The sequence below is a fragment of the Phycodurus eques genome, chromosome 18 (genome assembly GCF_024500275.1).
Source record: "Phycodurus eques isolate BA_2022a chromosome 18, UOR_Pequ_1.1, whole genome shotgun sequence".
NCBI classification, from domain to species: Eukaryota; Metazoa; Chordata; class Actinopteri; order Syngnathiformes; family Syngnathidae; genus Phycodurus; species Phycodurus eques.
In genome coordinates, this window is record NC_084542.1 from 9,347,780 (window position 1) to 9,371,806 (window position 24,027).

The window sequence follows — 24,027 nt, forward strand, 5'->3', positions numbered from 1 at the left end:
TGGAGTGGCGTTATTTATAACATTAGTACAGCAATTAAACTTCTTTGATCCTTTGAACTTCCTTCATCTCCTTTAACACATGCCTTTTTATGACGTCAAAGGTAGCAAAATTGAAATACAACGCATTCGTGACAGAAACTGTATTTAGGGTAAATATCTACTACTAAAGAAAGAAAACAAGCTATCAAAACGTTGAAATTGTGTATACATTTAAAAACAATAAAAAATAAAATGTATTCGTCTTTCACGGTTGTTTGATGCGCATGCGCACGCGCACAAGCGACGTATTTGCTCCCGGACTCTGACACCCATGACACAACAATTCGACAAGAAACAACAACAAAAAAACAACACATCTCCCCCGCTTTGGGTCGGGAAACGACACATGAGCCAAAATGTCTCGACACAGAAACGTCCGAGGCTACAACTACGACGAAGGTACCTCAACTCAGCTAGTGGGTTCATAAATCTCATGGCTAGGCCTCAACATGCTAAGCTAGTTAGCTTGGAAGCTAAATTCCCGTGTTGTTCAACCGAGGACTGGCGGCTAACGTTACCTTTCCCATTTATTTTGCTGTCGTGTCAATGAACAACCACTGCGTCATGTTATTTGCCTGCATCATAACGTGATTGTGCTCTGTTTTGAAGTGACATTATTATTATTAATTTTAGTAAAATGCCTGATAAGATAACTAAACAGGTGGCATAAAAACGCACCAGCTTGTAATTGCAATTTTGGAGTGCTAATGTTTGTTACATTTTCTTTATTTTTTAGATTTTGAAGATGATGACATGTATGGACAATCTGTAGAGGATGACTACTGTATATCACCAGCAACAGGTGGGTATCTGTTTATTTATTTAACCTTTATTTATGCAGGTAAAGCAATTGAGAACAGATTCTCATTGGCAATGCTGACCTGGCTGCAGACAGCAGAGTAAAACAAAGCAAAATAAAAGCAAATACAAATAATAACAGTAATAATAAGTAAGTACATCAATACCAAACTGTACAATGTGATAGATAAAAATGATATAATACATTGCTTTCATAGTATATGATGAATAAAAGGTTCATAACAGGCTAAAAACAGGTGCAGCGATCATGTACAGCCTAGGTGTCAAACTCAAGGCCCGGGGCCAGATGTGGCCCGCCACATTATTTTAGGTGGCTCGCGAAAGCAAATCATGCTTGTCAACTTCTGTGATTTTTGCTCAAATCTGTACCCAAATTCCAAATTGTCAGAATAATCAACAATAATGTTGAGATTGCATTTTTCTGTTACCAAACTCTTCTTCTACAGTAACAATATTCAAACAAACTATTATCCTTGTCTTCTGATTTCAAAAGTAGTTATCCCTCAATTTGTTGTGTAATGGCAATAATATGATTTGGTGATTCAACATTTATATGGTTTCACTGTTCTAACCCTCTGAGGGAAATCATAACTACAATGCGGCCCGAGACAAAAATGAGTTTGACACCCCGATACAGTATCCCTCACTAACTTTTTAAAAATGATATTGGGATTATTGAGATGAGTTTTATTACTTGTTGCATAGCTTTCCAGTCATTTGGGGTAGAAAATTGAAAAGATCGACCAAAAGTATAATGCATGTCCCATTAGTAAAAGATGTATGCTCAAGGTTGCAACTACAGACACTACCCTACTTACAAACAAGTTCAATTCAAGAAGGGTTTCCGTGTCTTGATTTGTTTGTAAGTTGTTTTTTTTGTTTTTTTTTTGGTGGAAGACACCCGCCTTCCCTCACCTGATCAGGGGTTCGCTACGCTTCTCGTAGTCGGTAGCATGCCTGGAAGATTCCGTACGTCTGCTTTTATCACATAAAAACATAAACAAATTTTTACAAACATCTCGAGGACGTGCACAAATGTGTTGCCAAACTGACACTATTGGGGTGGCAAAATTGGTGAAAAATATCACAAACAAAAATTTTGCTATCACGGCAATCAGTTCGTATATACGCATGTTCGTCATTTTAATGTTTGTAAGTAGGTTAGTGTCTGTACTGTCATACTATTATTCAGCATTATCTAGATTAGTGTTTCCCAACTTTTATTGAGCCAAGGCATAATTTTACTTTAGAAAGATCTCATGGCACACCACCAAACAAAAATGTCACAAAAACTGTATACAGGGGTGCCTTGAGATACGAATTTAATCTGTTCCATGACCATGCTCGTATCTAAAACACTTGTCTCTCAAGTAATCTTTCCCAATTGAAAAAAAATAAAATGCAATTAATCCATTCCAACTACCTCAAAAACACCAACATGTTTTTAAATGTTCTTTTTATAATTAAAATACAGAAATAACATTTGCTCTCCACATAACCTGTAAACAAGGAAAATCCAAGCCCAAAAAACAACTGAACCTAATGTCTTGTCCTTCCTTGTTGTTCTTCTTTCCGTCGTGTGGAAGTATATTTAATTGTTCTATCTGTCACTATACGTCACAGGCATAGCTAAATGGACACAAATACATTATTTTTAGTTAATAAATATAAATTTTGGGACCAATTAAGTGAAATTACATAATTTCCTGCTGTTGGGAATTACTGATCCATATATTTCTCCAAGTATAATATCTATTTATATTTATCTTTGTACAGCAAATCAGTTCATCTACTCTCGTCGAGAGAAACAAGTGCCGAAGGAAGAGACGCTTGAAGAGGAGGAATACGAAGAAAAGGATGCACCCATGTCCCCGACCATCAGCCATAACCTTGACCCGCTTGAGCAAGGTCAAATACTTAATAATACATACTGAGTAGTTCACAGTGCTGGTGTGTGTTGCAATCTTTATCCTCCTGGGGGATTAATCAATTTTAGTGATTAATTTTGTTTTTTTATATAATTTTTTTTTTGCGTCTTCTGTGGTTCATAGTGTGTCCCCGCTGATGTGCGCTTTTTTTACATTACTTGGCTGTGAACAAAAGCACAGTCAGTATTTCTATGTATAGCGACTTTTCTGACCCCTCTAATGACCCTTTTACAGAAAGCGACACGCAAACTTAGTTACTGCTAAGAAGCAGACAACAGTAGCGGAGTCATTTTTACAATTGTTTAAAGCGCTCTTATTGTGTTTAATTGTTAAACATCTAAAATGTTAATTTATTATGGCTCACTTTTCCAAGACAATGTTCTTATTTTCACAGCATATGTAAAAACAAACAAAAAAAATAGATTTCTGTTTTTTGATACAAGTTAATGTTGGGGAAAAACGTTCTTGGAATAAAACTGTTTCAAAGCTTGTTTGGGATCAACAGAAATAAAGCAAATCCCAGAAATGGAAAAAAGGAAAACTTGAAAATTTTCCATGTTAATTAAAAAACAAAAAAATAAATAAATCAATTATCATGGACATTTTTTATTTTTGTGAGAGAAAAAAAAATCAGATTTTCTGTTAAGGCCATATGACCTTGTCCTATCCTCTGATATACTTCTGCCATCTAAGGTTTGTTTTCTGCCCACCACAGCCAAGCTCTACTCATGCCTGGACCACATGAGGGCTGTGCTGAGTGACTCGATGCCAGACTCCGTGTTGAACCAGGCAGCCATAAGATGTGGATTCGATGCACAGAGGGCGCTTGATGCGGTTTTGTCCGAAGAACCCATAATGGCCCACATCCCCAACACCACAGCTGACGTTCCGCCGGCTGTCCAGAAATTGAGTGAGGAGAAAGCGCCTTTACCTCAAAGAAGCAAGCAGGCGGCCGTGATTGAGAAAGGTAGTTGTAGTTGTTTTCAACTTGACCTGTTTCGTAGTGTGATCAGAACAGTACTTTCTTCTAGTTCAAGGATTCTCAGTGTGGTACGACTAGTTGTATGCGGGCTCCCTCTAGTAGTATGTGAAAGAATCACTGCCCAAGTGAAGTTCAGTTATATTTAACTTTACATAAAAGTTGCATTTGATCTTTAAGCAGTTTGTTTTTAAACTTTTATTTAGATGATTTTTTTTTTCAATTGTGCAATTTTAATTGAATCATTAAGTATTTTTTTTTTTTTTTAATTTTCTCTTTTTAAGCTCAGCATTAATGTTCAAACTGTACATTTTGTTAAAGTGGCTTACAATAGTATTAAATATACTTTTTAGGAAAAATTTCTCGTTTTTAAGAACACTTAGGCCTACTACACTACTGCAATTTATTGTTGGTACATGGAGAGCTAGGTATGTATTTAGGTGGTACTTGGTGTAAAAAGTTTGACAAGCAATGTTCTAGCTCACTAAAGCATATATCCCAATCGCTTGTGTGATGAGTGAGACTGGCACAGAAAAGCATGTAAATTCGTCACAAAATGTCCCGGTTTCGAATCTTGGCACTCCTTTTGTGTAACTTGTGTGCATTTTCTCCTGGTAATGCACCTCCCTCCCACATTCCCAAGAAAATGTACATTAGATTTGCTGAAGAACCAGAGTGTCAATGGTTGTTTGTCTTTGTGTGCACTGCGAGTGGCGACCAGTCCAGGATGTAGGCCTAAAGTTAGCTGGGATAGGCTCCAGCTCCCCTGTGACTCTGATAACAAGCACTAATAGAAAACATGATTTTTTTTTCAATATTTTTTCCAGGGTTGTAAAGTTAATAATTGGTTCATTTGAAGTAATATTTTAGCATTCTTAACTGTTGATATAAAAAGTACATATTTTCTTAGCTTGGATGAATAGTAAAGGCACATCAGTTGTGAATCTTTTTTTTATTTAATTATTTATTTTACATTTTTACTTGTCACACTAGTGTTAAAAGAAAGATTAACCACTGTGAAATGTAAAAATCAATACAGCCCTCCTTGATAACAAGGGAAAACTCAGCTTCCACCAACAGTTACAGTACTATAGTGTATCTGTTGTGTGTGTGAGATTAAGATGTTTATTAATGCTTAGAGCAAAACAATTAGCCAAAAAGTTAGGAAGTAGGTGTGTAGCATATTAACTTAAGTTCCTTTCTTTTCTCAAAAAACTGCAGTACCCCCGATATCACACAACAAACACAAGCCTACTTTGAAGTATGTAATCTGAAGATATTTCCACTTGAACTTTTTTGAAAAAAAGTGCAGTTTACCTAAAAACATTCACATTTATGACAATATTTTAACAAAGTGCCTCTTTTTTTCCCCCTGTTCTTTTTCTCCGGATTGATGGCATGATTCTTCTGTCGCCTCTGTGCTTCTCTTGCCTCCCCTCCTCTCCGCCAACTGCAATCGGCTTCTGTAAGGTAAGGAGCCGACTCGTTTGCCTCTTTGTCAGACATGATAGCTGCAGCGCCCAAACTCGACATTTTGTCACCGCTTATGATGCTCGGCGGCTGCCGACAGCAGAATAATGGCGGGCTAGGCGTTAGCAGAACTAGTCTGGCACACCTCATATCTGAGCATGAGCAAAACAGTAAACAGACAGGCGTTGGCGACAAGGGGTCCGGTTTGGCCGCGCCATCCCTGAACACACCTCTCATTTTTAATAATAATCTGTTTTTGGGCACGTTAAAATCTTTAAATATGTCATCTGTGCCTCACAGTTCAGCTCCTTCGCTACTTTCAGCTTCCCAAAGTAGCCTCTCCATAACGCAACCCGGTATAAAAACTGCAACACCGCCTCCTGGATTCGGGTGTCTGGGTTCTGACTTGTACAGTCAACAATCAAGGGGAAGCAAGGTCTTAGTTGCTCACCCTCAGGGCAGCCCATCGTTGGCCGATTTAATCCAAGAGAATTCCAACCGAAGCCCGATATCCACTGACTCTCATTGTGGTGACAAAGCATCAGGGGGTTTGCATGAGGCGACACCGACTCTCTCGCTATCTGAACTCGCCTCGCAGCACCAAAGCAGAGTGAGCCACCTTCCGAAAAACACCGACATAAACATCAGCGGGATCATGTCGCTATCTGAGCTAGCGCTGCAGCCTCACACCGAGAGCCCTTTATTGGTGTCGTCCCATCAGGCAGCAGGTGCTCCAAAGCGACCGCCGGGCCTCCCGGAGCCGCTCCCCGTCTCGCGTTTGACAAGCGCACCAGGCGAAACCTCCGCCGCCTCAAATGGGTCACAGTACTTCCTCAGCTCACTCGGCTCACCAGCGAAACCGGCGCTGGCGCCAAACGCTTCAAAAGGCGGGGACAAGCGCGAGCTCCACCGCAAGGTCGGGAACCCGAGGGAAAACCGCGAGAACCCAAGGTCAAACCAGCGCATTGATTTGAGCGCTCTAATGGCCAACATTGACGATTTCCCCTCGCTATCCTGTCCCGGGCCGGTCGCCTTTGGGGTGGACTCTTCGGTCTTCGCTCAACCATCCGTCTTTGCCATCACGTTGTCCTTCCGAAGCTGCAGGCGACACAAGAGAACTCGAAGGCTCGGTAAAATCTGTCGAGAGGCAGGAAGCAGTCGGTTGGTATTTCTCCGCAAGGCCAAAGAGCAGCACGGCCTACTTGAGCAGATCACGCCGTTCACGTTTGATACTCCTTCGCCGGACGACATCGTGAGGGCCAATCAAAAAAAAGCTTTCACCAGGTAGACGAGAGGTCATATAACATGAGACCTAGAAAAACTTGGAATAACATTGCTCTTTGCTGTGGACTAAATGCACCATTTGGCCCAATGAACCTTTCATGTGATGATATATTTGTACATTAGTGTTTATAGATCTTTTATTTTGTGCCACACACACTTCTTATGCTACTCCTCTACTTGATACAACTATTTTTCTTATAAATTCCTTAGTTTTTCTGGCAGCTGAATGAATGTCTTACCACCTTTTGTAGATTTTTTTTTATTGTGTGTACAAATGTGTTTTCTTGACTTTTTAAAAAGACTTTGGTTATTTTAATGCACTTCTTCCGCCTTTGGCTTTTTAACCACACTTTACAGGAATGTCATTAAACTTTAGCTTTAGTGAATTTTGGAATAATAGTCTTTTAAAGTGTTTTGCCTCTTTTCTTTTTTTGGGTTTGGCAAACCCCACCTAGAAACTAAAAGAGAGGTTGATGTAGCGTGCAGGTGCAGCTATTGGATCTGGATCAGCTAACCATGGCGATGGTTTACTGTTGCTTGGGTTTGACATGGGGGAGACAACCTTTTTTTTTTTTTTTTTTTTTTTTTTTTTTTTTTTAAATGACACCTGGGGTTTTTCTCATGAGCGAGTGTGTCACACACAGACTGTTTATTATGAATAATACACAAAGTCAATGTTATGAATAATGATGTAGAATTATTTAAAGGAATAATAATGATAATTAATCATGTTTAAGTTAGTGTGTCACCACACGCTCCCTGAGGTTAATTTGGTAAATTGAAATAAAGGCACATTTAAATATGAATAATGTTTGAGGTTTTCTACCCATGTGTTTAGATTACAAGGGTGCGGAAAATTTCTTTTGATCAAGTCCTCTGAAGGCAATACTACATTCATGGAAAAACAAATGTCGATCATTATATTCTCAGCTAAATGTAAAAACAGTGTAATTGTGATTATTATGAAAAATCATGGATGTATCTAGCCTTGTGAATGCTGTACGTTTTTTTTTTTTTTTTTTTTTTCTCTCTCTCTTTTCTCTCTTCTCTCCTCTCTCTCGCTCCATTTGTACCGTGAGTCATGATGAGGTTTTGCTTTGAATCATCTCTGAGTGAATGACGACTATGAAGTGTTTATCTGCACTTTTGAGGCAGACTGAGAAAATATGGGCTGATGTTGAAGATACTTTAAAGTGACGGGCCACTGTTTGAATGGATGGGTGTCAACCCCACGCAGGTGCACAAAGCTGCACAGGACCCCAAGGCCATGATACATGGACGAGCGAGCCGGGGAAAAGGATTGATAATTAGGGCAGATAGTGACAAGACAAGTCAAACCGGTTTCTCCTTGTCGCCTTTGGAGGAGTTTGGAAATTATTATAGTGATGCCTTGAGATATGAGTTTCATTAATTCTTGCAACTCGTATCTCATTTGACCTTTCCCCAATGAAATGAATGGAAATGCCATTTATCCATTCCAGCCTCCCCAAAAATAAAACAAAAAACAAGCAACAAAAATGTTTATTTTTATAAGGAAAATAGTACTCTATAATATTTTACTTTGAAACATACAGTAATAAAATCATTAAATCGAATGTAAAGAATTAAACAGTTTTTAGATCTTCATGAATTTATTGTGACTCCTGGTGTGCGCGGCGACTTGGCCACCGAGGGGCAGTTCACTCGTCATGTAGATACAAACGAAGAAGACGTTCACAACTACAGTAAGTCACTCAGTAAACTGCAGTAATATTAGTGGTTTTTAGTAGAGGATAAAGAATATATGCCTGTGAGTAGCCATGGGCAGGTATTAGATTTTGATGGCATGATAACTGGGCAAAAATATTGCAGTTACACAGTATCATGGTGTTGCGATTAGGTCGAAAATTTATTATTTTGAAATATTAAAAGTAAATAAAAGTTTTTTTTTTCCCCCTGTTGAAAGTAGGTACATAAATACATGTAAAAAGAAAATATTTGAATTTCAAAAAAATACTAAAAATGTAGTACAACAGTAAAAGTACTACTTAGAAAATGAGTAGCCTCTCTGCTCTTCTCTGCTTTGTGAAGTAACCTCAAAGCGGAAACGAGTTGATGTTAGCTGTGCTAGTTAGCCATGTTTTCTACCTCGGTAGCAAGTCTGTAGTATCTATTTCACTAATTGTAGACATGCTAACCCGTACATTTAGTTGCAAACGTTCATTTCAAGACAGCATTATTATAATATATTAATGTTACCTGAAATGTGTCGGAGTGATTGGTGGCGCTCTTGTAAATGTGATATCGTATTGGAAGTATTGCCTCCAATAGCAGCCACTCTGTGTAAGCACGTTTTGCATATCCTGCTTCCTCTACCATGGACCTACCTGTCAAATTCCCATAGAGCCAGTTTTTTCAATAGAAAAAAAGTCATCGGGCTCACTGACTGCTCACACCAACATCGGGAGGGAGAGGGTTTGTGTCTTTTTGCTTGCATTGACGACTCAAAAAAACAAAACAAAACACAGCTCATTCCATTGATGGAAGGTTTTAGAGGTTTTGAAATAGTGACTTTCTAAAAACTGCAGCATACTTTGCAACCGGTAACCAGCCCAAGCCTCACCACCACATAGATGCTATTCGTTAAAACTGCTGCTTGTTGTGAAATGAGTTGAGTTCATTGCCATTATGCGGCACTTGTATTTAAATCTTGTGTTCGCAAGTCAAAGCAAAAATTCATCCGAACGATGGCGCACATCTTGAAAAACTCAAACCAGGTCACTTGTATCTTAAGCCACCACTGTATTTCTGTTAAAGATCTCTGCAATCTGCAAGTTACACAGATGCTGAGTGACGAACACATTTGTCCGGCAACTTCTTTTGAATACAAGTCACTGTGTGGGTTTTAAGCAGGATGCTGCATTTGTGGAGAAAATGTCACCACAGGCACACACTGACTTGATGCATGCAGCTGCCGACCATCTTGTGCCACGTCTATGACACACCACCTACGTTGGAAAATCTGATCACGTCTCTCAAGGTTCACAGTTTTGTCAACAGCTTTGACAGATCAAATCAATTTGGGAGTCAGCATGAGCGCAGTTTTGCACATTGCACAAATTCTGTGTAGTTTAAATTTGGTGGTCACCCTTACAGTACACACCATATGAACCAATGTTCCGGAAAAATTTAAACACATGGTCAAATGCCGGAACTGGGGTATGAATTTTAACACCTGAACGTCACTTAGTTCTGTTGTGTTTTGTCTCTCATACATATACAAAACTAATATCAATATTTTGGAGATTTTAATTAGTTTATCGTGCAGTGTGTGGACGAGGAGAAAGTACACATACACGCCCACTTTTTACATACACACCCTTATCCAACATCAATACAATACATCTTATAATTTTAGAAGCAAGAAAATGGTAAAAGGTGTAAGATTTTACTGCATGCTTTGCATGGTGAAAAAGCAACACTGTCTGGCCACCGCCATCCATTAAATATTAAAAGCCAGTAGTCCAAATTAAAATACCAACATAAATCTAAACATTAGTTTAAGATTAATGTGGGATCAGAAATGGCATTTTCAATTGTTTTGGATGGTATATATCTTTTAAAGGTCCCCTTCCATCACATCCACTTTTTTCTACTCTTTTATGCACAACATACTGTAAGTCAAAATGAGTCTGTGACATCGTTTAAGTTTGACATATCTGCGGTTTATTGATTGAATGCAAAAGGCAATAAAGGGAATAAGGCTTGCAAAACGACCGGCTCAGATTTCCGTGTATTTGTGATGTCCATACAAATCCATCTATACAAATACGGTCTATAAAGTATACATGAGCAATACTAAACTAACAGTGGATGAAAAAGTGAAACTTAGTTAAACCCTAACCCCCACTCTTAATTTTCACCCATATCCCCTTTCAGATCATGTTCCCTACTAGAGGACCAATAATCCAATGTTTGGTGAATTGTGCTTCACAATGATAGTAAGACATCGAAGGACGTGACATTGCTATGAGTGCTTGGCCACCACAAGCTTCTGGACGCTAGCAGACGCCGTGATATGGACAAATCAGAACCAAGCTGTTAACCATATTTAAATTGGGGAAGAGGAGCGATCCAGTCAGAGTAAAGCTTTACATGTCTCGTATTAATGAGAAATCCAGCCGTCTCAAATTCCATGTGGAAAAGAACTAGAATAGCTTGAAAAAGGAAGTTTTGATCATTTCAATCGACATTATCTTGCAAACCCAATTAAAGGACATCAAAGATTATTTTAAAAAAAAATAGAAAATGATGGAAGGTGGCCTTTAAATCTGACACTGCAAAATAAATAAATCATTGGCAGAATATGCCTTAAAACGTATTTTATGCATAATATAAGGGTTAGAAAAAAAATACAGTGGTGCCTTGGTATACGTGTGACCCGTTTTACAAGATTTTCGAGGTACGAGCCATCATACGGCTGACATTTTGCTTTGAATTGGGAGCGCAAACTTGAGGTACAAGCGATGTAGGGCGGACAATTCAACTCACTCCACAGTATGCAACAGTTTGGCAAATAGTGAACATTTTTTCAAAAAAGGGTTTCAAGCTGTTTAATGCCACTCCTTGTTGACATTTGCAGTAGTCACCAAACATAAAACGGAGAATTACACGTGTATTTAAAACAACCACATCTTTGCTGTATAAAAGTCCACTTAGCTTAATGCTATCAAACAATGCAAAACTCCATTAATTAACACCATCAGTGTGTTAGAACCCTTTGAGCAATGGATATTTGCACACAAACGGTGGAGCAACACATGTATAAAGATAATATAATAGTTTCAGGCATATTCTTTATGCGCCATGAAAAATTACTAATATTACAGTATCTTACTGAGTCACAGTAGTAGAAGTACCTTTCTTCTTTGTTTGTGTCTGCATGACTGTATTATATTGCCTCCTGGTGGCCAAGGCAGTCACACTAGAAGGAGAAGCACATTGAATTGGTTTGCAGCATTAAATCATAATGCAAACAGTTTAATTCTCTACATTCAATTTAATCATGTTATTACTCTGTTTTTATAAAGTACAATGTTATAGAGTGCTATTTTTACATTATTAAAACACTGGGGGCTGGAACAGCTTTATGGCATTTTCATTCATTTTAATGTGGAAAGATGATGTGAGATATGAGTGTGTTCACAGAATGTATTAAACTTGTATCGGAAGTCACCACAGGCTGAAGTTGTTTTAAGAGAATGATTTGTTTACATTGGAAATATCAATTATTTTTTATAGCGTTCAAGTTTTTGGTAAGCTGACAATCTTTGTCATTAGGGACCAATGATGGAAGATATTGAAATGATTTAAGGGTTAAATCCGGGTAAGTCCACTTAAAACATGATGATCTGACTAACCAGGATGTTGCCTTAAGTGACACATATTTGTATGTGGTTGGGAACGCTGTTAAAATAGTAATGAGCTTCATTGACGAATGAATTTCTTTGGCTGCCTGTCGCTATATGAAGTAGTAGAGTGTCATTTAACATTCATTTGCAGGGATCAAATCTTCTCGAGATTATAATAAAAGCAGTTGAAGCTAGTAAGGCTGATCTGGAGAATTAAACAATTCCATCTCTTGACATGTCTGAGTTGCGTAACCCCTTTGGACCCATGTGGCTGTCGATCACCCCCATCATCCACTGCCAGCCCTTCTTATTTAACTTCAGCCTGTGGGTTCTGACGGGGCGGGTGGGGGTGGGGGTGTTGATATTTGCATATCCTGGGTGAGCTCCTTGTATCCTGTGCTCAGTTAGGCCCTCGGGGCCCAGTTGTAAGGATGACTGGCTCACTGCAAGATCCGAAGCCTCAGAACCCGATTTGTAGTTTGTAGTTGAGCTCAGGCCGCCCTTATGTCAGGGCCGCCCTGGGGCCAACACACAAAAGAAACAAGAGTACCCTGAGAGCGCAGACCTCCACCAAGGCCAAACAACAATTTAAGATAGTATTGTCTTGTTGTTAAGTGGGTAATGTACTATTGGATGAAAGAGAAACTGAACTTGATATCCCTGACCTGGATGTTTGGGTGTTGTTTTTCTTTCACCCCTAATAATGGTGCCAAACCAATACAGTATATTCATAATTGTACCGTTGCCTGAACCATTACCTTTACAAAAGAAAAATACAGACACTGAAATTAAAAACTAGTCTTTCTTTTTTCACCAGAAATTTTTTTTTTGTTTCCACCTTTTTTCTGTTCTCTAATAATCAGCTGTGAAACATGGATTGAATTCACCTAAAAAAAAAACCTGACAAAAAAGCAGAAAAATATTTTTGTGAAACATGTCAAGTAGAACAGTGACTTTGACAAGCCAAGATTCACCGCCTAATCCTTATCTTCTCCTCAAAAACTGTGCTGATCTCAAATCCAAAGCGATGCAACACCTTTTGGATTCCAGTTACCAGATATAAATGTCTACGGGAGTGAATAAGTTCAAAGCTCACTTTAAATCTTATCTAACAAAACGACAATTTGCACCAAAAGAAAAGTCACTCATCAAAATCAATCAAGACCATACTGCAGGAAGAACACCAAAATGATGCCTAGACACACAGTTTGAAAGTGTAAATTGCATATGTGGAAAATATAACCAATTTGGCAAGCAATTTAAAAAAAAAAAAATCATTTGGTTTTACAGAAAAAAAATATGACAGCTCTTCTTTCGTAGTCATGGAAAAAATAATTATTCCATTAGAGTTGATATCTAGCAAATGTCCATGGGTTTCTTGATAATTATCAAAATCACTGGAAATACAATGAAGCTTAAGTATGTCAAATAAGAAAGTATTATGGAATCAGCTATATTTTTGTCGCGTTTATTGTATTCTTAAGGTAATATACCTTTAATGGTACCAGGCATTAAAAGGAACAAGAAATTGAAGAAAACAAAAGGTCTAATAATTGTTTCCATGACTGTACATTTACGTCACTCCACAAACACCTGCTTGTTTTCCGGCAAAATACAGCCACACTTTCAAGTGTAAATTCATAAGTGGCACTGAAATGTTAGCAAAATTAATTTTACATTTACAAACACCAACTGTCAAACAACGGTTGGAGTAGAAGCCATACCTTGCATCTTTTTTGGATGGGTGTTTACACAATTGAACTGGACCCACACCAATGGCCTCTTCCCTGGGCCATGCCACACCCCACCACTATTTTTTTGTGGAAAGGCGTTTGGCAGTTGTGGCGTAATCCGGAACACAAACAACCAGAAAATTCCATAGAAACCAATTTAAAAAAACAAAACAAAAAAAAAACCCATGAAAACATAACCTCATCCTTTGACTTGATGGAGGAACAACGATCTGGCAAGTCTCCTTTTAATTTGGTTGCACAGCACAAAATGTCCGTTTACTTAAGGAGATGTTTGTTGAAGTAGCAGTTATGGTCCAGTGGATGAATTGGGTACCTCTACGTGACTACTTTATCTCTCACAAACTATGAGCAGTTTGGTTTGCACTGTATCCCCATCATAAATTTAATTTATGAAGTACTTTTGCAGTTCAACTTTAAACTCACTGCATGGGTCATTGTGACTGTGAGCATACTGACTGAGTTGTGGTTGGGGATTACTCAATCCATCAGTAAGGCCAGACTTTCAAACAATCTGTCCACATACTTTGCTTCAATAACCAGAGGGACTTTTCCCTTTTGTGCTGAGTCAGTCATTCAAAGGAGGCTAAAGAAAGTGCTATCATAATTCTGCTGAGGCACATCTTATCTCCCCCACATAGTCCCTCTTGAATTGTCTAGTGAAAGAGAGTTAATGGACGGAATGAACAAAATGCATTTTGTTTTCTTTAAAACCATGTAGCAAATGTTACCTTTCCACTTAATCAGCAATGTGGCATGTTCTGCAAATTGTCTTGTCATGCCACTGCTCTACATGGGATGCAACGGCCACTTTAAAGATTAACCCTTTGTGAGCCAGGAAGTAACACCGACAGTGTGCAGCCTCATCGTCTTAAATGAATCAGTAGCAGCTCAGTATGACTAGCACGGGTGGCCATTTAGGGCTGGGATGACAAAGCAGCAATTTTTTTTTTTTTTTAGGACAAGAATTTGAATATGAAGTAGTTGAGAATCTATGTTTTTTCAGGAAGGCCAATGAGAGAGAAATGGTTGTGAACACTCGTATCCTTGTTTCTTTTGCACTGGCAGTGCATAATAATCATGTTTGAGACAAGAACAGAATTGTGAATTTGGTGGTGAACATTAAACTGATTTGAATACAAAGAAATGGCCCCTAGTTTTGTGTCAGAGAAACCAGGGCAACCCTGGTCATGAAAATAAGTAAAAGTGGTTAAGAGAATTTCCCCAAAATATTTCTTGTTGGCTATAATCAAGGTGACCCTGATTGAGAGTGTACATTACCCTTCTGTGTTCCTCGTAGCTAAAAGCAGAGGCATCTCTCAAAATAAACTGGACTGTGAAGTCGTACCCAAAGTGGCCCGTATGACCGTCTCTGGGAAGAAGCAGACCATGGGCTTTGATGTCCCCAGGTACCCAACACACCCACACACACATGCGTGCGCAGAAAAAAGGAACCACCGGATAAGGTGTACACACACACATCACAAAATTAGGTACACACACAGATGCACTTGCACACCAGTCACAACATTAGGTACACACACACACATACAAAAACACATACACACCTATCAGTCACAAGATTAGGTACACACACATACAAACACTGATAGACGCACCTACCAACAACAAGATTAGGTACACACACACACACACAAACACTGATAGACATATCTACCAGTCACAAGATTAGGTACACACACGCACACTTACCAGTTACAAGATGCACACACGTCGTACTAGTTTAACCTGCAAGTAATGTTTTAACTTTCTTAACTGTCACATAAGTTTTAAAAAAAATTAACCACTAATAAAAATTAATACAACTTTTAAAAAAAAAAATCAACCATTATACTAAAACAGTAAATCATGTTGTCACCACTGAAACTGCAAAGCGAGAATTTCTGTGTTTGCCTCTGAGGCAATTCTCTTCACATCAAGACTAAAGACAGATGACTTTTTTGCGGTGTCTGTTCTGTTCTGTAGCCATATTGTACTGCGCAGCCAGGACAAACATTGTACTGTCTCATTTGGGACCCCATCACAATTACTCATGGAGTTACCTTCTCTGTTATTGGTCTTTGTCTCCTCAGCAGTGGGGATAACAGCGTCATCGCTGCCATGGCACAACGAGGCAGCAGCGACCCCATCACAATTACTCATGGAGTTACCTTCTCTGTTATTGGTCTTTGTCTCCTCAGCAGTGGGGATAACAGCGTCATCGCTGCCATGGCACAACGAGGCAGCAGCCCCGAAAACTCTACGGTAACATCCGCTGCCGGCGAGGCCACCCCCAAACGACCCGAGACGCCGTCTAGAGTGTCGAACGAGGACGAGCTCCCCAGTGTTCCCACTCCCGGACGCTCTGCCGGAAGGGCCCGGCAGGCGATTGACATAAAGGCTGAACTGGAAAAGAGACAAGGAGGCAAACCTCTTTTGAATTTAGTGGTTATAGGTAAGAGCAAATCCAAGTGGGAAACAATTGGTTTTTACTTGTGTGTAGAACTTACTTGTGTGTTCATTAATTAAAATACAGGATCTTAAAATGCTATTTATCTTTATTATGCAATATTTCCTCGATAGTGGCCCTCCCTTTAATAGACACTGCCGCAATTATTCTCCGAAACCGTACACTTCACACACGACTCAATACACCTCTGTGCTCTACTGAGCACAATTTCGATATTTCTACTGATGCAAATAATGAACTGTCTAAACAATAACAGAGGATGTGTGCTAGTTTTTATGTGCAATTTCTGATATTTAAAAAAATGCTTCAAATATCAGCAGCTGCGAGAGAATAATTTTATTTTAAAGGCCCAGGTAAGTGGCCCATGAAAGGTCTTGTACATTTGACACAACACAGAGAAGCGTATTTTTAACAACCTGGACAAATTCAAATGAATTAAAAAAATCAGGCTTCAAAATGGTCAAGGATTGAGACATTCTTTCAGCTTCCAGGCGCTGTGTGTGTGTAGCTGAAAAAGCCATCCTTTGGAACTTTCAGCTGTCAATCAAATACATGCCTCCCAGAATTCCCTGTGATGCAGTATGCACACGCTCTCACGGGCCGCAGAGAGGCACGATGTGATGGCTAGACAGCTTCTGAGCCCTGTGCCGGGGCAATCTTTCCTCCTTTGAAAAAATGGGAAAAAAGAAAAAAAAGGAGCTATAAGCGCTGTTTGACAGATGGTGGACAAGTCTTCAAAAAACAAAAGGCTTCAAGCCATCAAACCAAACATAAATAATATAGCTGCATTTGTTTGAATGATGTTTCTTTGAAGGCTTCTCTTCTCGCCATAGAAAAAAAGTGACTCAGTAGTTTCACAAGTGCGCCTTTTCAGTTTCCCGTAGTGTGAAACCTGCATCAGTCTATCTGTCTGTGTTAGTATCTACCCTTGTGCAACTTTTCTTGTCACATCTCTAGCTTCCCTTTGGCCATCTTGTTATCATCTCCCCCTGCCCCCCTACCTGCTTTATCACTCCCGTCACAGTCATCCTCTCACATCTTTCTCAGTTTTGCTTCACCGTCCTCCACCCCCTAAGCTCTCCCTGCCCTTACGTCTTCCCTTTCTTATCCCACTTATGCAGGTCATGTCGACGCAGGGAAGAGCACACTCATGGGCCACCTGCTCTATCTGCTGGGCAACGTCAACAAGCGCACCATGCACAAGTACGAAACCGAGTCCAAGAAGGCGGGCAAGGCGTCGTTCGCCTATGCCTGGGTGCTGGATGAAACTGGCGAGGAGCGGGACAGGTACCCTGCGTAGTGTCGACGGAGACAATTGGGATTGGAGATTGATCTCCTACCCTTCACTTGTTTACTGTGGATTTCAGGGTTGATAAAAAATCTTACTTAATAAATATATACTGTACGTCTGTGGCAGAAGATGTTTGGCGAATATGAATGTCTACTGCAGTGAATGAGTTAATCTCAGTATTATTGTAATCTTAAACATGATTACCTAGCTGACAATGCCTGCTCTGGGCCAAGTATTGCTTTTTTCATGAAGATTCCTCAAAAGAGTCTTTAAATGAATTAAATCATTTACATTGGGTTTGATTTAAATCATGATTTCTTTGTTTTTGTTTGAGTTAAATCTGTGATTTTTAACAGTGCAGGTTGATAGATTTACTAAATGCATTTACTGTGCATGTATTTCTTTTTTTTCTTTTTTTTTTTTTAACTAAAAAGACAGCTCTGTTTTACCGCAGAGGCGTGACAATGGATGTCGGCATGACCAAGTTTGAGACGAAGTCAAAGGTGGTGACGCTGATGGACGCCCCCGGACACAAAGACTTCATCCCCAACATGATCACAGGAGCTGCCCAGGTAACCCCACATCCACCCTCCTCCAGCTTCTTTTTGAAAGAAACCAAGTGGGATAAGACTCAAATGTGTCCTTCATCTCCTTGCGCCTCGTTTGGCCACGTCCTGGCAAGCTTGATGTTGTGGTTTTGGGTGTTGCTCATTCAAGGTGCGTTCGACAATACCTTTAGTCATTTCTCATTTTACTATATGACTGTCCTCACGCTGAAAGTGGTAACACCTTTATTCATAAAATTTTTTGGACAGAGGTTTGAGTTGAAAAATGGACCTCCCGTTGGTTTGGCTACTGAATTGTGCCTCTGTCCACTTACATATTCCATAACAAAACCTGTAAAATGCCAATTTGTAGATCATGAGTAAATACTCGTAGATGCTTTAGTGCTCATTTATATACATGAGGTCCTCGGTTTATAGTGTTACCAACATATGAGGGTTCGAGGATTCATATGGCGCACAATGAACTAGATTGCTCAGTGGTCTAAGAATATTTTGCCACGTGGCATAAGGCATGCTCAGTTACCGTTGTACTTTAGTTTTTTTCCGTGTGATTGTTTTATCTTTATGGCTTTGAAATGTTTTTATATAAATTTTCACAGTAATTATGACCTCATGACGTATGTACAAATTCATTCCGCCATAGGAATAGAACTCGGGTGTAAATCAAGGAATCCTTGGAATTTGATATTGGCGGTGTTCCACAAGGCTCTGTATTGGGTCCGTGGATTTTTTAGATATAATGCATGCAAGATATATTTTACATAAATGTCACAATTCCTTGCCATTCCTGAAGGTAGGGTTTTTTATACTTGAACTTTATACTTGGTCTGTAGTTTTTTCTTTTTACACTACCCTATACATAAATGTGACAATTACCTGCTGTTACAGTAGAAAACTGGTGATATTCCCAAGGTTCGCTACTCAGCCCACAGATGTTTCCAGTATACAGTTCAAATTTCCAGGCATTACAGGAGTGAACCAGTAGTTTTGATCAAGGTCTGAGCAAAATGACAAAATAGTTACATGTGCTTGTGTGTGGTGGTTCTCCTCAGGCGGATGTGGCCGTGCTAGTGGTAGATGCCAGCCGAGGAGAGTTCGAGGCAGGCTTCGAGGCTGGTGGCCAGACCAGGGAGCACGGCCTGTTGGTGCGCTCGCTCGGTGTCACTCAGCTGGCAGTGGCGGTCAACAAGATGGACCAGGTCAGAATGCCGACACGAAAATATGACTCTTCAATCACCTGTGACTGCAATAAGTAGATGTGTTTTCACGAGACAACACTGAATGAAGCCGCACCCCTCTGTTTGCCGTACTTCTCGTCTTTGTTGTACCAGCTGGTTCGGCCACTTGCATGTCCCTACTTGCGTGTCTCTCCCACTGATCGCCACATGACAGAATGCAGTCCGAACTCTTTTGACACCATTGAATTTAGGCTCTCTTACACACACTTTAATTCATGTTCCCGTGTTTTAATTGGTGGCTCATTGTTGACACCACTCCTGAGTGCTAACTGTGTGAAATGTTGTGTATCTGCAGGTTAATTGGCAACAGGAACGCTTCCAGGAAATCACGTCCAAACTCGGCCACTTTCTCAAGCAGGCAGGCTTCAAGGTTTGTTGAATTGCGGTCTATCTCAGCAGTGTGTACTTAGTTTGTAAGTATTTGAGAAAAATAAAGTGTGAGAGTTGTTTTTTTTTTTACCCCCAGGAGTCGGATGTTTTCTACATCCCCACCAGCGGCTTATCGGGAGAGAACCTCAGCGCCAGAAGTTTGGTTTCCGAGCTCACAACTTGGTACTCTGGTCTCAGCCTGCTGGAACAGATTGGTAATGCATGCTAGCAGGAACGACCCCCAGCGACAGTGATGTTCTTTCACTTTCATCTAGACGAGTTAAAATGCAAATCTGCCGGACTGAATGTCAGCATGTTAACATTTTGGGCGTGTTAAAATTGCATGACGTAGAGATGAGTTACGGTAATTTGAAATACACATGCGCTGTGGCGTCACCGGTTATCCCTGTTGTTATATAAGGGTTAAGGCAAGAACTCGTCATCTTTGAAATGGCAGCACCGTGACATGCCTCTTCCAACTCCCAGAGTTTTTTACTCCAATCGAAATACAGCCATATGTGCTCATGGTGCTACCAAACTTAATATAATAATAATTATTATTTTAAGTTAATTTTAAAAATTAACTAAATTACTTGATAATTGTTTCTTCCACAAGCCTCCTCCAACTCTGCGTCATGTGACTACTTTTTCCAGTAACCGTCATCTGGCCGCAGTGAGCAAAACTGTGACTACTGCAACTTTTAGTTAAACTATGCGAAACAGATCAGAGGAGAGGAAAAACATGGCTCGTACTACCAGTAACCCTGAAATTACAGACCCTCCAAGCTCATTTAGGTCAGTAGTATGGGAGCATTTCGACTACCAGGTTGAGAACAGAGATTGAAATTGCGTAGTCGTCAAGACCCAGACTATTTTGCCGAAGTTAAATATTTTAATGTGCCTTCAAAGACACCATCCTGAAAATATTTTGTGGGGCACGGAAGAAAACACAAGTTTTCTACTCCGACAAATTTATCATATTAATGAATAATAATGGAATGGTATGGACCCATAGGTCAGTAATCGCAAAATGAATCGATTAACTTATGGTGTAAATTTGTTAATTTGTCTCCCTTTTCTACGTAGATGCCTTCAGGCCTCCTCAACGCTCTGTGGACAAACCTTTTCGACTGTGCGTGTCTGACGTCTTTAAAGGTAAAGTCACGATCTCATACTGTGTGTGTGTGTGTGTGTGTGTGTGTGTGTGTGTGTGTGTGTGTGTGTGTGTGTGTGTGTGTGTGTCTCCGTCCGTCCACCGGCTCAACCCATCCCTTTTGTTGTTTCACGTCACTGCTCCTGTTCGCCATCCAGACCAGGGCTCGGGCTTCTGCATCACAGGCAAGATTGAGGCTGGTTATATTCAGACCGGAGAGAAACTGCTGGCCATGCCCCCCAATGAGACTTGTCTAGTCAAAGGTATTGTTCCCACTTCGATAGCAAAAAGACTCAAAATGTTCATTATTCTCATAAAAGGTAATAGGCCAGAGTTTAACAACCTTGGGTGTGTGGGGATTCACACTGCCATCTTGTGGTCACTGTGTGACTAACAGCTCTCTTCACCACAGGAATCACTCTGCACGATGCCCCTTTGGACTGGGCGGCAGCCGGAGACCATGTCAGCTTGACGGTAACTGGCATGGACATCATCAAGATCAAGTAAGCTGACCTGACTTTCATTATTAGTTAGCAGTCGTACAGAATAATCATGTCGTCTTTCTTTGCCTCCTTTCAGTGTGGGGTGTGTGTTCTGCAATCCCAAAGAGCCCATCAGAGTTTGCACCCGATTCAGAGCACGACTATTACTCTTCAATTTTGAGGTTCCCATCACAAAAGGATTCCCAGTAAGCACACTACTTACAATTCAGCGGTTGTCAAACTGGGAAAATAATTTGCAATTAATTGTCGTATCATTTAGAAAAAAAAGTGTGTGCGACCCTACATATATACATATGGAGAAGATAGTAAACCATTGAGCCAATTTCAAATCTCTAATATGATTGATCAAATCTGACATTCCTGCATTGTCTTTTTTTACAACAACAACAAAGGGTGGATGACTCGTGAAATAGTCCTTTTTGGAGAAGAAATGTAAATTTTTCGAGACTATTTTCTTCCTATTTTTAAGAGAATTAAGGCACGTTTTTCCACATAAAGGGAAGAGTAAAATATATTTTTATTCTATAAATTCAGTTGTGAAAATAGGACTTCGCTCGTTAAACTGATTTTAATGTCATAATACAGTGGTGTCTTGAGATATGAGTGACTTGTTTTTTGAGTTTCCTCATTCAGCTGTTTTTTTTTTTTTTTTTTGCTTTGACTTGCCAGCAAAAATTCAAGATACGAGCACTGTATGGGCAGTGAACTCAAACTCACTTCACAACAGCAGTTTGGCATATAATGAACAATTCTTCAAAAAAGTCTTGAAGCTGTTGATTGCCTCACCTAGTTGAAGTTTACTGTCAAACTAAACATAAATCAATGAGAATTACACTTTGTGTATTTAAGACAATCACACAACTTTGCCTTTTGCTAGCTTAATGCTAACACACAATGCTAGACACCATTGACCGGCTAATGACTATCATTGATAGTCGCGGTGTTATAACTCATTAAGCGAAAGCTATCTGAACATGTAGACAGACAAAATCATACTCCCAGGCACTGCAATTTATTAGGTACTTAAAGTAGTTGTGTAAATCTTCGTTTGTGTCTTCATGACTATATTATCCTGGCCCCGGGTGGCCAAGTCCATGAATTCATCATGATGCACAAACCACTTAATTCTTAACATTCTATTTAATTATGTAATCACTAGTAATGCACCGAAATGAAAATTCTTGACCAAAACCGAGGAAATTCCCCTGCCAATTATTAATAAAATTGAATTGATGGCTATGACTGCACACACAGGAGATATTTTTACTGCTATTAGGATTATGAGGGGTTCCTCGGTAGAATTTCCCCCCCTTTTAGGTGTACAAAAAGTTTGAGAACCCCTAATTTACATAGCTGACACAGTTATTGATGTTCTGCCTACACACCCCCACACTTCAAACCCAAACCAGAACAGGATTTACTGTGGTTTTTTTAAAATTGTGTGCTTGCAGGTATTGTTGCATTACGGTACAGTGAGCGAGCCAGCCACAATTACTAAACTTCTAAGTCTTTTGCACAAGAGCACCGGCGAGGTCCTCAAGAAGAAACCAAAGTGAGTGTTGCTAGTATATGCTGAATTTTACTGCATTATAAAAGAGCAAAATAACTGTAGGCTGGCTCAGAAGAATCAGGAGTGTCGGTCGTGGTTAATTTGAGCGCATCTTGTTGTCAAGGTGTTTGGGCAAAGGCATGAACGCCATCGTGGAGATTCAGACGCAGAGGCCTGTCGCGTTGGAACTGTACAAAGACTTCAAGGAGCTGGGTCGCTTCATGCTGCGCTATGTGGGCTCCACCATCGCTGCAGGCGTTGTCACAGAAGTATGTACAGTGGGCGGAATAATTAAGTTCTGAAATAGTTCCGCATAAATTAGTCATAAAATGTATTAATATTATAGTGATGCACCGAAATGAAAATTTGTGTGAAAATTTGCTGGTGTCATCAAAACATCCTGTTTCGGCGACAGAAGTCTTTCAGCCGAAAAACGAAAATGCACTCTTGGTCCATTTTCGGTGGCCAAATTTTTGGCGCATCCCTCATTAAAATGCCACTCAAATACATTATTTATTATGGCTAAGTGATTCATTTTGTCTCAATTATAAATTATGAGAAATTCAAAATACAAACAAGTCAAACTTCAAACACCCTCCTGAAATGTATCATGTTCAACTTCTGAGGGTCCCCTTACATTCCACTCATTGATAACATTTCTTTACTCTAGATCAAAGAATGAAGGCCGCTTCCAATCCGCGCCATCCTTGGAGACCACACGTGAGCGTGACATCTCTCCCTCCATCCCTGCGTCCTCCCCCGACCGGCCTGATCAACTCATTAACAAATCACACGGTTGCAGGCCTGAACAAGTTCGCGGCGCACACTACTGTAAAGCAGCAATGACCAGTTTCCACCGAAAAGACTTGTTGTCCATGCTTTAGTCAGACATGCAGTGGTTAATGACACTGTATTTTCCTCTGATTGGTGGTTTGTTAAAATACTGAATTGTAACAAATTTAACCAGTGCAGGTTGTGCAGCTGTGCTGGTGAAGTCCCAGCAGAACAAACCAACACCGTGGCTTATTTATATTGTTTTGGGACTGAAATGACAAACTTTTGAATTTGAGTCAGCAGGCTTGACACAAGCTGATTATGGGAGGAAATGTTTGTTCGTGTTGTATAACACGCGTTGTGTTGCATCTGGAGTAATGCGGATCCACAGACTTTTAAAGAATGATGGGATGAAGATAAAAAAAAAATGCTCACCAAATCGGTTTTACTTGTT

General features: G+C 39.9%; 1 protein-coding gene across 3 annotated transcripts; it reads left to right on the top strand.

The window, feature by feature from the left end:
- Positions 1 to 282: 282 nt before the first annotated feature.
- hbs1l (HBS1-like translational GTPase) lies at positions 283 to 24,016 on the top strand. 3 transcript variants are annotated; one of them, XM_061703978.1, is made up of 18 exons: positions 283 to 438; positions 776 to 841; positions 2,635 to 2,766; positions 3,502 to 3,753; positions 14,961 to 15,069; positions 15,862 to 16,115; positions 17,252 to 17,417; positions 17,876 to 17,993; positions 19,040 to 19,186; positions 19,521 to 19,595; positions 19,692 to 19,809; positions 20,681 to 20,749; positions 20,906 to 21,010; positions 21,160 to 21,250; positions 21,327 to 21,435; positions 22,702 to 22,802; positions 22,924 to 23,068; positions 23,470 to 24,016. In XM_061703978.1, the coding sequence occupies exons 1-18, from the start codon at positions 396 to 398 to the stop codon at positions 23,479 to 23,481; spliced, it is 2,112 nt and encodes a 703-aa protein (XP_061559962.1). In that variant the 5' UTR covers positions 283 to 395; the 3' UTR covers positions 23,482 to 24,016. The 3 variants fall into 3 exon arrangements, with proteins under 3 accessions (XP_061559962.1, XP_061559963.1, XP_061559964.1); XM_061703979.1 differs by having other exon boundaries at positions 15,865 to 16,115; XM_061703980.1 differs by lacking the exons at positions 14,961 to 15,069; positions 15,862 to 16,115; positions 17,252 to 17,417; ... (9 more) ...; positions 22,924 to 23,068; positions 23,470 to 24,016 and adding an exon at positions 5,241 to 7,075.
- Positions 24,017 to 24,027: the final 11 nt, after the last annotated feature.

Excerpts from the sequence above, each read along its gene's own strand:
- hbs1l (XM_061703978.1), top strand. The coding sequence starts at position 396 with ATGTCTCGACACAGAAACGTCCGAGGCTACAACTACGACGAAG. Across the intron at positions 17,994-19,039 it reads TGATCACAGGAGCTGCCCAG|GCGGATGTGGCCGTGCTAGT; the intron begins GTAACCCCACAT and ends GGTTCTCCTCAG. Across the intron at positions 21,011-21,159 it reads TGAGACTTGTCTAGTCAAAG|GAATCACTCTGCACGATGCC; the intron begins GTATTGTTCCCA and ends TCTTCACCACAG.